We start from the raw sequence: 13,783 nt of genomic DNA, 5'->3' as shown, positions 1-13,783 counted from the left end.
AGTTTTTGTATTTCTTATAAAACCAAATAAACAATTTAATTGTTTCTGCCAGGTTTTTGGTCATATCTCTAAGGTTGCATTGGTAACAGCAGCGCATCAGAAGCATCTCTTATTACTGATATCAATTAATTTACAGTAACTTCCAGACTATATGTTGTTACGTTTTCAAATGTAATATATAGTTGTTACATAATTATTAGCCACTATTATGTGGCTTATGGGCTGCACAGTGGTGCAGTTGGTAGAGCTGTTGCCTTGGGTCCGATTCCCGGTCTTTCTGCATGGAGTCTCCATGTTCTCCCTGTGCATGGTGGGTTTTCTCCAGGTACTCCGGTTTCCTCCCACAGTCCAAAAACATGACTGTCAGGTTAATTGGCCTCTCCAAATTGCCCCTAGGTGTGAGTGTGTGTCTCTGTGTTTCCCTGCGACAGACTGGCGACCTGTCCAGGTGACCCCGCCTCTCGCCTGGAGCGTTAGCTGGAGAGGCACCAGCACCTCCTGACCCCACTGAGGGACAAGGGTGTAAGAAAATGGATGGATGGCTGGATATGTGGCTAATATAGACACATTGCAGCGTGATGCCTTGCATGCGAGATCCCACCTCCCATTTATCCACTGAAGGGCCAAAACCTGCTAGCATTGTTTTAGCTGTCAAGTTATCAACGTAACGCACCAAGTCTTAAATCTACACATCACATGTGAAAGAAGAAGGGACGCAATGCTTTGATGCTAATTGCCAACTTTACAACAACTAGATGAAAAGGTCAGGAAAAAGTTTTAAGAAAAAAATAGCGAAGAAGAGCTAGCTATGCTAGCTTGACTCTGACATCCTGAATGTAGATGTGCTGCAGAATTTGTTGTTTCAGTTGAGTAAAAAAGGCAACAAACACACAAACTGTGACAGATCATCAGTAGAGCAATCTACCGTGTTTCCCCAATTGTAAGACGTATCGGGGGTTTCAGGGGGGTCGGCTAGGGAAACACGGGGTATTGCCGCCTCCCTCTCATCTAGCTGCGCGCCGCCTCCTGCCCACGTCCGCACCATCCCCTGCATTTCCTTTTATAAAACTGTTTTGTGGTGAATACAATACTGTTCAGGTTGTTAATAAATGTTCATTTTATGGTTAAAACAAAAAATTCGACAATTGTTTTCCAATATAAGACATACCCCGAAAGTAAGACATAGTGGGGGTTTTGGGGATAAAAAGAAAGTAAGACACTGTCTTACTTTCGGGGAAACACGGTACCTCCGCTGTGTTAGTTTAGCTAACACCAGCAGTAGCTAATTTACTGCAGTGATCACTTATTGATAATCCCAAAATAAACACGAAGCCTGAAGACATAAAACATAAATAGTCTGAATGTTCACGCGCAAAATATCCGGATGTAAACATCAACGCTTCAACGCGTCAACGAGGATGTTTACCTTGAGATGAAAGAGACGACAAAGATCGTATTTTCCAGACAATTGACAGGAAGAGGAAAACGTATAGAAAGTTGCACTATTGTATAAAAATAACATTTATTTATAAATTGTTAAACTTGAGCAGCTTTTGCTACTCAATTCATTTTTTATGGATAAATAATCACTGATCAATCTTACACTGATTGATTTTCAGTCGGAGCTTTTCACATCTCCAGATGCTTTGTTCACTAAAGAAATGCAATGTTTTTGCATTTTATTTTTGTAAAAAGGAAAAATCTGCAGAATTTGGCCGTTTTTAATGCAATTTACTCGTCAGAACAATCGATTGTTAGAATAATCTGTTAATAAAATAACCATTAGTTTCCGTCTTAACCTGGATTAACTTGCTTTATTGATCCAAAGCGCTGCCTCTCTCTCTTCCTTTTCAGTTGCACCAAAACAAAGCCAGGTTTCTTAACTTGCTAGTTTCAAGTCGAGCCTGAACCTCTTGCTCATGATGATCAACAAATGTGCAAGTCACACATTCTGAGTTTAGATGAGCTAATGTGTAAACCACAGTGGAAGCTGACTTTTGTCTGTGGTTTGGCGTCTTCGCTTGTTTCACCCAGAGTTCTGGACTCCAGCTGCTGCTGCTGCAGGCGTCGTTTTGTCTCTTTCAGGCCAGGAAAGAGTCGAAACGAAAACACAGTTACCCACAATCTGTTTCATCGCCTGCTGCTAATAATGCAGACTGATAACCCAGGCTTTGACTCTCTGAGGTTTGTTTTTGTCGTCTGAGACGCCGAAACGTGTTTCATCTTCTAATAATTGACAGACGGAGGTCAAAAACGTGACGACTTTCAAAAATGAGAGCGCGCTCCAGTTGTAGTGGGATGTTTTCCTAGAAAATGGCTTCACAGAATCGATAAATGATTAATCACGATTAATCGATTACTGAAACCATCGCCAGCTAATTTAGCACCATAACATTACACTTAGATCTGTCGCAATAAGCAATAAATCAGTTAATTGCATGGTAAATTAAAACAAACTCAATAATTTCCATTTGCATGATTTATTGTTTCTCTCTTTCCCTTCTTTTCTAACTTGATGACAAAAGTTTTCGTTCTTGTGTTTTGGTCTCAACTTGCTCTTTTAGCATCAGTTTTATTTATTTGTTTTGTTTATTTAAAATGTCTCAGTTTTATTAAATGTTCATCAGAATTTAAAGCTTATTTAATGTCTTCATTATTTATTAACATTAAATTGCATGAAAATGGCCTCAAATCAACAATATCATCGTTTATCGCAGTAACTTCTGGAGCGATTTACCGTCCAACAACATTTATCATGACGGGCTCCACTGCTCTCGTTATCTTAAAGGTGAAAAATCTCCCGTATCGTTTTGACTTGATGATGAACTCTGCAGCTGTGCGGCTCCAGCTCGGTTCTCCGTATTCTCACACTTTCAGCCTTTATTTTTGGACATGTGCAAAATGTTTGGATGCAAATGTCCCTTTTCTCTACCAAATAGAGATGATTTGCTTGCAGGACTCCATGGTTTTGGTTTGCAGTTCTCAGAGCAGGCTGCAGAGTTTGGTGTTTGGGTGTGAGGGACTTTGTGGTTTGACCTTGCAGGGGAAGCAGACCCAACCAACCCTGAAGCGTTTCTCGGCAGAAGGATGGGCGTGTGTTTGACCTTCCTCATGAACCTGCTTGCTGTTTTTTAAACTTCTCTTATTGTTATCTGATGCTAAATTACTGCGCTGTTTAGTTAAATATATCCATATCAGGTGTTGCGTGGCATCCGCTGAGGTCATGTTACACATTTTGTTGTATGAATGTTTGTTTAAATGAGTCTCTGAACCAGCTTGTTTCATTTCCCTCTCTGGGTCTGAGCGCTGCAGACGGCCTTGTGGTCGGCGTCACAATCCGCTTCTCAACATTACTCAGCCAGGCCCAAACTTTCTGAGAAAGAGAAGGGTGGGTGCTCATCTGTCCACTGCAGGAGGCTGCAAAGTTATGCCCACATAACGGCTCAAACAAAAATACCACTTTGTTTTGGATTAAAACGGCTAATAATTAGTTTCTAACCTGTAGGTTGCTGTCACACCCAAAAGCAACAGTTGGCTCAATTTGATTTGGGACCAAAGTTGCAAAACCGCAAAACCTCACAAGGTATTTTAAGTCTAGTTTCTCGTGCTAATATCTTGGAATAAGATTAAACTAATTTACATTTCTAGTTCCACTGACAGAATTATTGACCTAAAACAAACTCCTGTATCTGGCTGAAAAGTTAGTTGTAAGTTAGTTTTGTCTTATTTCAAGTGTACCAAGATGACTTGCATTAAAAACTGGACCAAAATTATTTGGTAAGGTTTTGTGTTTTTGCAGTGTATTTGTTGTGGTTCTTTCACGCTGCACTGTGCCAAACATACCAAACATTTTGGAAAACCTGTTCCCCTCCTGAACTGTGGGGGCGCTGCACCAGGAACGACTGACGAAAACGGCACAAAAACCTCTAAAGAAGAGACGGTGCAACTTCCTTCTTCACCAAATGTTAACAAAAATGGAGTAGCGTCAGATTTTAGCGGTTGATGAATTTCTTCTTTGTCTTTGGTTAAAGATGACGATCCATTTCTCCCGCTAATGCTACACCAGGGGCCCCGGGCCACAAGTCGAGAATGCTAAAGAATTTGGACAACAAAGCAGAAAACAACTGATAATCCAAACGATTTGGAAACTGTCTGTTTTTCTTTTATTTTTGCGTTTTTTGTTTAATGACTTTTTGTGACCAGGAATTGAAATTTTAATCGTTTGTTTTGGTTGTATTTACCCAGAATGCCCTGTGTTGTAGTCCACTTCCTGCTTTTAGAGCGGTCTCTGGTCCGCTTGGCGTTCACAACAAGCATTGAACAGGGCTGGTGTGAGTGCTGCCTTCATCAACAGTCTCAGCATCGCTGTGTTTGCATCTCCATCTCCAGGTGAAGCTGTCAGACTTCGGTTTCTGCGCTCAGGTGTCTAAGGAAGTCCAGCGGAGGAAGTCTCTGGTTGGAACGCCGTACTGGATGGCACCAGAGCTCATATCCCGGCTGCCGTACGGACCAGAGGTGAAAATTACTGATGAATTGTTCTGTTTTCACAAAACTAATGTCCATGAAACATGCGGGTGGAAACAATCGGGCGACTGAACGCTTCCTGTGTTTGTCTTTGTTGATGTTTTCCGTTTGCAGGTGGACATCTGGTCTCTGGGCATCATGGTGATAGAGATGGTGGACGGCGAGCCGCCGTACTTCAACGAGCCGCCGCTCAAAGCCATGAAGATGATTCGAGACAACCAGCCGCCCAAACTGAAGAACCTGCACAAGGTGAAACAGCTGAAACGCCAAAACCAGGATGCGACATGTTTGTTTCGTTGTGAGGAATGTGAAACGTGGATGTTTCCCCACGTCGTCTTCAAGGCCGAAATGTTTCTTTACAATGTCGTAAGAGTTGAGACACAAGATGGGAAACAGAGTTGAGTCATCTGAACTTTTATTCTCTCTCACTGCTGCTTTCATAATCAGAATAAATCAGAATGAAGCAGAAGCCTTTGGAACATAAATCCGTTTCATCGCAGCGATCACTTAATGCCTCTTTAAGTCGTAGTTTTGGGTCATCAGAATCAAAATGTCTGTAATCGTATCTTTACTGTGAAATGTGTCGGACGAAGCCGACACCTTCTGTCCAGCTGACGGGTTCATCATCTCTGGTTCAGGTTCTAATCAGCTTCATCGTTTCCATTCATTTCTACTGAGCTGTGAAGCGACACGAAAACAGCAGAGCTGCAATTATTTCAGTTATCAGTTATTCACACAGTTAAACACTGACGACTATTCAGACAACAACGCAACTATTCTAACAATTGTTCTGACGATTAATCGATTGTTCTAGTTATTACACAGACGATTAATCGATTGTTCTAGTTATTACACAGACGATTAATCGATTGTTCTAGTTATTACACAGACGATTAATCGATTGTTCTAGTTATTACACAGACGATTAATCGATTGTTCTAGTTATTACACAGACGATTAATCGATTGTTCTAGTTATTACACAGACGATTAATCGATTGTTCTAGTTATTACACAGACGATTAATCGATTGTTCTAGTTATTACACAGACGATTAATCGATTGTTCTAGTTATTACACAGACGATTAATCGATTGTTCTAGTTATTACACAGACGATTAATCGGATAAGAAAATTGGCACATTCTGCATATTTTTCAATAAACGTTAAAAATCCGTTAACATCTATTTTTTTAAACGAAATAAACGTTTTACAAACACACTCAGAACGGTAATTAAGCCAAAACTGTACAAAAGAAAATACATTTTGCATCTAAGATGAAAAAAAAATCTCCTGTTAAAGCACCTTTTCCTATCCAGCCATTAATTGATTAAACATAATCAATAGACATGTGACTGTACGCTGCAACAGGTTTCAGCTTTTCACATGTTGATGGTAAAATATTTTACTAGCTGCAGATTCCAGAATCAATCAATCACTCAATCAATCACCAAAGGAACAATATCTTATTTCATTTTAGGCAATAAAATGTTTATGTTCTTCTTTAAAAGTGTAATTAAATTATTTATTTGCATCTTCAATGTATTTTTAATAATGTGTAAAAAGGCTTTTAGTGGTTGAATGAAATGTTTTTATCCGATTAATCGATAAAACAATCGATTAGTGACATAATTAGCTGTAGCCGTAGTTTAAGCTCCGTCCGAGTGGAGAACAGGATGGGCCCCAGTACCGAGCCCTGAGGTTCTCCATCCGAATGATGAAACGTTCAGGATTTTCTTTTAAGTATCTATTTATCGCATAAAATAAGCTTATTATGTTGTTATCGTTCGGTGACATGGTGAATGAAATCTCATCGCTTGGCTGCAGAAAAACCATCCATCCATTTTCTAACACCTGGTCCCTCAGTGGGTCAGGAGGAGCTGCTGCCTCTCCAGCTAACGTACCGGGCGAGAGGCTGGGTCACCTGGACAGGTCACCTGGACAGGTCGCCAGTCTGTCGCAGGGCAGCACAGAGACACACAACCATGCGACACACACTCACACCTAGGGACAATTTAGAGAGACCAGTTAACCTGACAGTCATGTTTTTGGACTGTGGGAGGAAACCGGAGTACCTGGAGAAAACCCACCATGCACAGGGAGAACATGGAGACTCCATGCAGAAAGACCGGGAATCGAACCCAGAACCTTCTTGCTGCAAGGCAACAGCTCTACCAACTGCACCACTGTGCAGCCCGCTACAGAAAAAACAATTTTACAAAATATTAAAACCCACAGAAAATCACAACTGCACATAAATATACCAGTAATAATATATTGCTGAATATATATATAACATTTTCAGACAGTCTGTGTGACAGCCTGTGTGTCCCTGCAGGTGTCCCCGCTCCTCAAAGGCTTCCTGGACCGGATGTTGGTGCGTGAGCCGCCCCAGAGGGCGACGGCCAGCGAGCTCCTGAAGCACCAGTTCCTGTCCAAGGCCGGCCCGCCGTCCTGCATCGTCCCCCTGATGCGGCAGAACAGGATGCGATGAAGCGCGGCGCTCCACACCTCCGGGGCTGTGAAGGCGACTCGGGCGGATCAGAACCCTCCCCGCACCACCCAGGCGGTGCGGGGAGGGTTCTGCGTATCCGCTGTGAGTCACTGAACTGTGGGGGGCACCGCGCTCCCCGGATCAGAGGCAATAACGACGAATGCGTGGGTGAATGAGTGTGATGCTTTTTTCTTTTTGTTGCTTTGGAGTACAGCCGGGTTCGAAGGAGTCGGTGACGGTTGGAGTAACTTTTTAAATCTCACTTGCCGACAATCTGCCAGCGTTTCCACTACAGACACTGATCCCGACCTCTGGACCCTGAATTTACTACTGACAGCGGCGACCTTTGGACTCGGACTGTATGTTGTAGCCATAATTATCCTAGCTTCCTGTTGCCAACGAGCAAAAACACACTAAGTGAACATGTAAACACTGGAGTCATGGTAGCAGAGGACTTTTTTTCTTCCACTTGTCCCCTAATAGTCCTGTGTAAAAACGGTGAACATAGAGGAAGCGTTGATAATTTTTATTTTTATGTTTTTATGATTGTTGTATTTTGTTTATTACGATGCAAAAACACATAATCTTACCAAATATTTCTGCATAGTTTGAAGTGCAAATATCTCGATACATTTGAAATAAGACAAACTAACTCAAAAACAACTTTTCAGTAAAATAAAGGAGCTTGTTTTATGTAAATCTGCTAAAATTGATTAAAAGCAGGACAAATTAAACTGATTATTTAATTTATATCAAGATATTTTGGTAAATAATCTTTTACATCTATATAAAGGAATATTGCTTCTTTACAATAAGGCTTCCCTTATCGATGGTCAATATTTAAGATATGTTATTAGTTAATCTTTAAGCACTTTATAAATCATTAATAACTGTTAATAATGCATTAATTATCTAGGTTTGTTGTACTGAATATTTCAGACTACCTTGTAAGAACAATAAACATTTGCAAACATATTTTTGTTATATCTTCTCATTCTTAATTCAAGTTATTGATGATTTATTAAGTGTTTATAGATGAATAAATAACATATTTATAAACTATTACTCGACTATAAAGGGAGCTTTATGGTGACGTGATACACAAGCTCCTGTATTTTGCTGTCAAGTTGTTCATAAGTTATTTTCTCTTATTTCAAGTGTAATCAGATATTTGCACTAGAAAGAAACCAGAAAAACTTGGTTGGATTTTGAGTTTTTGCAGTGTGCAGAGTGAACGTATGGAGCAGTGGTGATGAGATGCTTCCTGCAACACTAAACCCTTCAGAAGAGACGCTACGGGAGCATTAACCAATCAGCACACAGTCCCATAACACCAGGTCAAATTTTACTAATTCCTTCTTTATGTTTTAATAACTGTAGCATTTTTTAGAACAATAGGCTTTACTTTATGTTTGATTTTTTTTATATTTAATTTTTTCACTGTAGAAAATGAACTAAAAAACTGAAACTTCTTGAACTCTTGTGATGTTTTTTTTTTATGTCTCCTGCTACTAACAAACTGTTTTTACAGTAAACGACAGATGAAGTTGACCCGTCTCGTTTCTGAATGACGCTTTTTCTCCATTAAATGCAGCCGGGATGCCAGCCGTCCTCTGAGGAGGTCTGCAGGTTTATCTGTCTGATTTGAACTGTAAATGTTTGGTTTTCCACATCCAGAGGACCAGCTAAACTCAATCTGTTGTATTGATTAAGTGATTCCTGTTGTAAACACAAGCTGCTGTCCTCTGGATCCGCTGCAGTGTGAGGGCAAAAAGCTGCTATCTGATGATGACCAGCTTTGGTTTTAACTTATAACAGTTAAAACCAATAACAGTTAGCGGTATAACTCACAAAATCTTAAATATTCACCTGAAATACAAAAGAAAAATGGATGCAGTTCTGTGCTACAATACGACAACTAGATAACAAGGTCGGGAAAAGTTTTAATTTTAAAAAGAGCGAGGGAAGTAGTTCAGCTATGCTAGCTTGACTTTGACAACCGTAACATGTAGATGTGATGTGGAATTTGGCGTTTCGGTTCAGTTAAAATAAAAAAAGGCGACATAAACTGACAGATCATCAGCAGAGCAGGTGTTTAAATTATCTAATCTACCACTGTGTTAGCTTAGCTAATAGCAGCGGTAGCTAATCTACCACCGTGTTATTTTAGCTAATAGCAGCGGTAGCTAATCTACCACCGTGTTAGTTTAGCTAATAGCAGTGGTAGCTAATCCTAATCTACCACCGTGTTAGCTTAGCTAATAGCAGCGGTAGCTAATCTACCACCGTGTTAGTTTAGCTAATAGCAGTGGTAGCTAATCCTAATCTACCACCGTGTTAGCTTAGTTAATAGCAGCGGTAGCTAATCTACCACCGTGTTATTTTAGCTAATAGCAGCGGTAGCTAATCTACCACCGTGTTAGTTTAGCTAATAGCAGTGGTAGCTAATCCTAATCTACCACCGTGTTAGTTTAGCTAATAGCAGCGGTAGCTAATCTACCACCGTGTTAGCTTAGCTAATAGCAGCGGTAGCTAATCTACCACCGTGTTAGTTTAGCTAATAGCAGTGGTAGCTAATCCTAATCTACCACCGTGTTAGCTTAGCTAATAGCAGCGGTAGCTAGTCTACCACCTTGTTATTTTAGCTAATAGCAGCGGTAGCTAATCTACCACCGTGTTAGTTTAGCTAATAGCAGTGGTAGCTAATCCTAATCTACCACCGTGTTAGCTTAGCTAATAGCAGCGGTAGCTAATCTACCACCGTGTTAGTTTAGCTAATAGCAGCGGTAGCTAATCCTAGTCTACCACCGTGTTAGCTTAGCTAATAGCAGTGGTAGCTAATATACCACCGTGTTAGCTTAGCTAATAGCAGCGGTAGCTAATCTACCACCGTGTTAGCTTAGCTAATAGCAGCGGTAGCTAATCTACCGCAGCGATCACTTAATAATCGCAAAATAAACATCAAACCTGAAAACATAAATCTGTAACTGACTGAATGTTCTGTTCTTTATGTGGGAAATGTTTTGAGTGTTTTTTTTGCTGTTGAATCCTGAAACGTAAAGTGGCGTTGTCAGTTGCTACGGCAACGGGTCTGCGTGTAGCGTAGTGGATACAGAGAGCGAGAAAAGAGATGTTTTGAGTTGTTCTTTAACGGTGTTATTTTTTCCTCTTTGCTGTGGCGCGCTGCGATAAATGAATCCTTCATCTCCAGCTTTCATTTAGTTAACGGTTCCAGCGCGGCGGCGGTTACGGATGTCGAGGGAAAGAATCGTCTTTTTGCCTCCAGAACGAAACTTCCGGATGTAAATAACAGCGAGGGCCCGTAATAAAATATAACAGCAGTTGGTGTTTTTGGCTACTTTCACACAGCAGGCGAATGCAATCTATATCCAACTTTATTTTCTATATTTAAATTTTCTAATGTAGACATCTACGTTTCTCATAATTCACAACAGACACGGATTTTTTGGCACATCTTAAATAAAGCAAAGGGAAATTATCATTTCAATTCTGCCTGTGTGGCTTTGCACAAAATCTTTTCCTTCTGCCTCCATCCAGGTTTTGTTTAGTGAAAACACAAATATATAAAAAAAGAATAAAACCAGACAGTAGAACTATAACAGGTGTAGCTTTATATAAACGGTAGATTGAATCAAAGAATAAGGTTATAAAGTACAAACTAAAATCCAGGTGGCAGCCTGTCTTATTTTTTTTATTCTTTTCTCACATTTATCCTAAATTATTTTTGGCATATATATATATATATATATATATATATATATATTCCCATGAAAAATACGTTTACTTTTAAATTAACTGTTAAGGTTATTTTATCCATATTTATATACATTAAAAACCTGTTACCCACTTAACGATTAATCGATTACTAAATTAGTTGAGTTATTTCATTAATTGATTAATCACGATTAATCGTTTTATTTCCAAATTGTATCTTGTTTTCTGGTTTGTACCATATCAATATTTTTGATTGATGATGATAAATAATTGTGAAAATACTCGGAATTTCATGGCACAGTTTCTGTAAATGTCACTTTATTTCCAGTGGTTAAGGTTCTGATCTCCGGCTTTATGAAGCCATGACTCATTTCTAACGCAGAGCAAACGCCTGGCAGAGGATTTTACACCTGAGACCAAAGGTTTCTAGTATTAAACACTGCCTGGTATTCAATAAGAGTTTCCTGTGTTTCAGAATTAATAACTGTTTTAAAAAGTAATTGTTCAAACTATGACTGTTGCAGATCGTCTTGATCACACACAACTTTTTAACTATGTTTACAAATTTTTAATAAAACTAAGAACAGTTTATAGTTTAGACTTAGATATGTGATTCTATGCATCATAATTTTGATTTTACATGTCGCCATATCTTATGATTTACGCAGCGCTATTATATTACTGGCGATTAGACAGACATCTTCTCCCACTCAGAGGAAACCACTGCGCATGTCTGGGGCTCCGCGTAAAGGTGGAGGCGATGAGTGACAACAGACACGTAAGTCACGTTATTGCTTGGATTTTACGGCGCCACCTTAAGTCCCTGAACGTCACATTTTAACGGACAAAAAGAGCAACGCGACGGTTTTGTAGAAATGTAGTGAAGTAGAAAGTACAGATACTTACTGCGAAATGTAGTGGAGTAAAAGTAGAAAGTATCCATTATTAAATCTACTTAAATAAAGTACAGATACACGAAAAATTTACTTAAGTACACCACTGGTTAAACTAGATGAAACTAGCATAGCGTAGCTAGCATAGCATAGTGTAGCATAGCAGCGCGAAATAGAAAAGTTTGACAAAAAAAAAACCTGGCCAACTAAAATCAGAAGGTATGAAGCAGCATTTATGCTAAACGAGTGTAATAATTGTTGAATTGTGAATAAAAATGAGGAAGAAACAAAAGTTTCTTTGCATATTTTGTAGCATTGTGAGATTTCAAGCCGGAGTCAGAAGCTAATGCAGATTTTTGATGTTCTGCCTCATGTGAACCTGGAAAAAAGCAGAACTGGCTTCAGGCTCAAAGTCTCCATTGTCTCCACCACCAGAAACGGAAATAAAATGTGCTAAAAAAAACCCACTGGGACAATAAAACGGAACCATTTTAGACACAAAACAAATCTTACACGGCACGAGACGCTCTTATCAGCTGGTAGTGTGTTTCAAATCATCCCTTCAAAAAGTAAATTAAATTTGTTTAGTAAATATTCACATTTCCACATGGAAGTCAGTTAATTTAGCAACAGTAAAGGTGCTAAAAGACACAAAGAAAACTTTAAAATGTGTAAAGATGTACATATATTTTCCTCCAGGCTGGGCCTGCAGAAGTTAAAGTTGACTTTCCTTTGCGATGATTTTTTTGTATACGACGTGCAGATGGATTCGTCTGACTCGGGTGTTTCCGTCGTTTCGACTCCTAATTCAGCTTCTTTGTTCCTTCAAACAAACCCAGTTTTTCTGCAGACAGAAACGCATCACAAAGCGCATGTCGTAGCTTTATGTTGAGTCTTAAAGTACCATTTTTTTAAATAGTTGACGTTGGAAACAGCCGGTCTTTGTGGTTTATTTGAAATGATTTATAAAAGCTGCAGAAACTTTGAAGACGTCTGGCGGTTTCTCTAACGTCACTAATCAGATTTTAGAAAGCAGCGCAGCTTCGTTTAGGAAAGATTATCTCTGCTCTGGGGAAAAGTTTTCTGAAAATGTGGTTTTCCACCTGTGGTTGCAGCGACGTTTCCGTCAATTAGCTGCTTCCTTTACTGGCGTCTTTTCAGTCGTGCAGATTTTCTCAGACGAAATCTTCAATGTAAGAATGAAGATTCTTACGTTGAACCCATTGAATTGATCGATTCAATGGGTTCTTCAGCAACTGACCAATCAGCGGCCACAGTAAACGCCTCTCACCTGGAGGGACCAAACCTCAAAGTGTTGAGGTTTACCGTGAGGAATCCGCTGCAAAGTGTGAAAAATAACCAGAAAATCATCAACACACCTCAAATATTTTGGTCAATATTCCATTTATTGTGACTCTAATTAACTCTACATTTCGTTTTCATTTTTAGAAGCTCAGTGTTTCGGCTGCTTTTCAGTTTTCTGGAAGTTTGTTCCAGATTTGTGGTGCATAGAAACTGAATTTTTGTAAATGTTGTAAAAACATAAATTCACATGATGATGCCTGTTCACATCAAGAAATAAATTAGATTGTTTGAAGAAATTCTGGAGGGAGTTTAGATGCTTCTGGTGCAGAATGTTATCAAATTATTTCTTTTATTTTTACCTCTTTAGCATGTTTTTGTAGAACAACCAGCAGTCGGGTCTTTTATCGCCCAGAGTGGCTCAGGAAGCCATTTTTTTCTCCAGAGTTGCAAACGTTAGTGAATGGATCTGTGTTTGTGGCCCAACTTTGCCACATAAGAGGAACAAAAATTAGATTTGCGCTGATTATGGTAGCAAACTTGGTGCTGCACCAACATTTTCCATTTGAAGACGATTTTTAAATATTTCTCTGAATAACAAGTCGGGTCCAGAATGCCTGAGTTAAACTTGAGTCCGGGTCGCAGAATCCCTTCTAAGGGTCACAAATGGGCCCCGGGCTGCACTTTGGACATCCCTAGTTTAGGCAAGCAGGTGCCTGAAGAGGAAGTGATGTCACAGAATCAGGAAGTCTGGAGGAAAACGTTCAGTTTCAGTGACATTAAATCATGAGACCAGTGGATCCAGTTGAAAACTTAAATCCGTTCCCTTTGGAAAA

The 13,783-nt window shown here is 39.6% G+C and overlaps 1 protein-coding gene across 2 annotated transcripts in view; it reads left to right on the top strand.

Annotated features, from left to right (window-relative positions):
- The window catches only part of pak4 (p21 protein (Cdc42/Rac)-activated kinase 4), a 48,155-nt gene extending 39,587 nt beyond the window's left edge, over positions 1-8,568 (top strand). For both annotated transcript variants that reach the window (XM_008426655.3, XM_008426658.3), the window contains exons 9-11: positions 4,390-4,515; positions 4,639-4,773; positions 6,862-8,568. In XM_008426655.3, coding sequence (XP_008424877.1) covers positions 4,390-4,515; positions 4,639-4,773; positions 6,862-7,017 — 417 coding nt within the window. In that variant the 3' untranslated portion in view covers positions 7,018-8,568. The remainder of the gene's footprint in view (positions 1-4,389; positions 4,516-4,638; positions 4,774-6,861) is intronic.
- The last annotated feature ends 5,215 nt before the right edge of the window (positions 8,569-13,783 follow it).

The sequence above is a fragment of the Poecilia reticulata genome, chromosome 13 (assembly GCF_904066995.2).
Source record: "Poecilia reticulata chromosome 13, P_reticulata-male-v2, whole genome shotgun sequence".
NCBI classification, from domain to species: Eukaryota; Metazoa; Chordata; class Actinopteri; order Cyprinodontiformes; family Poeciliidae; genus Poecilia; species Poecilia reticulata.
Note: the sequence above shows the minus strand (reverse complement) of the source record. Positions and strands in the feature narration are given on the sequence as shown.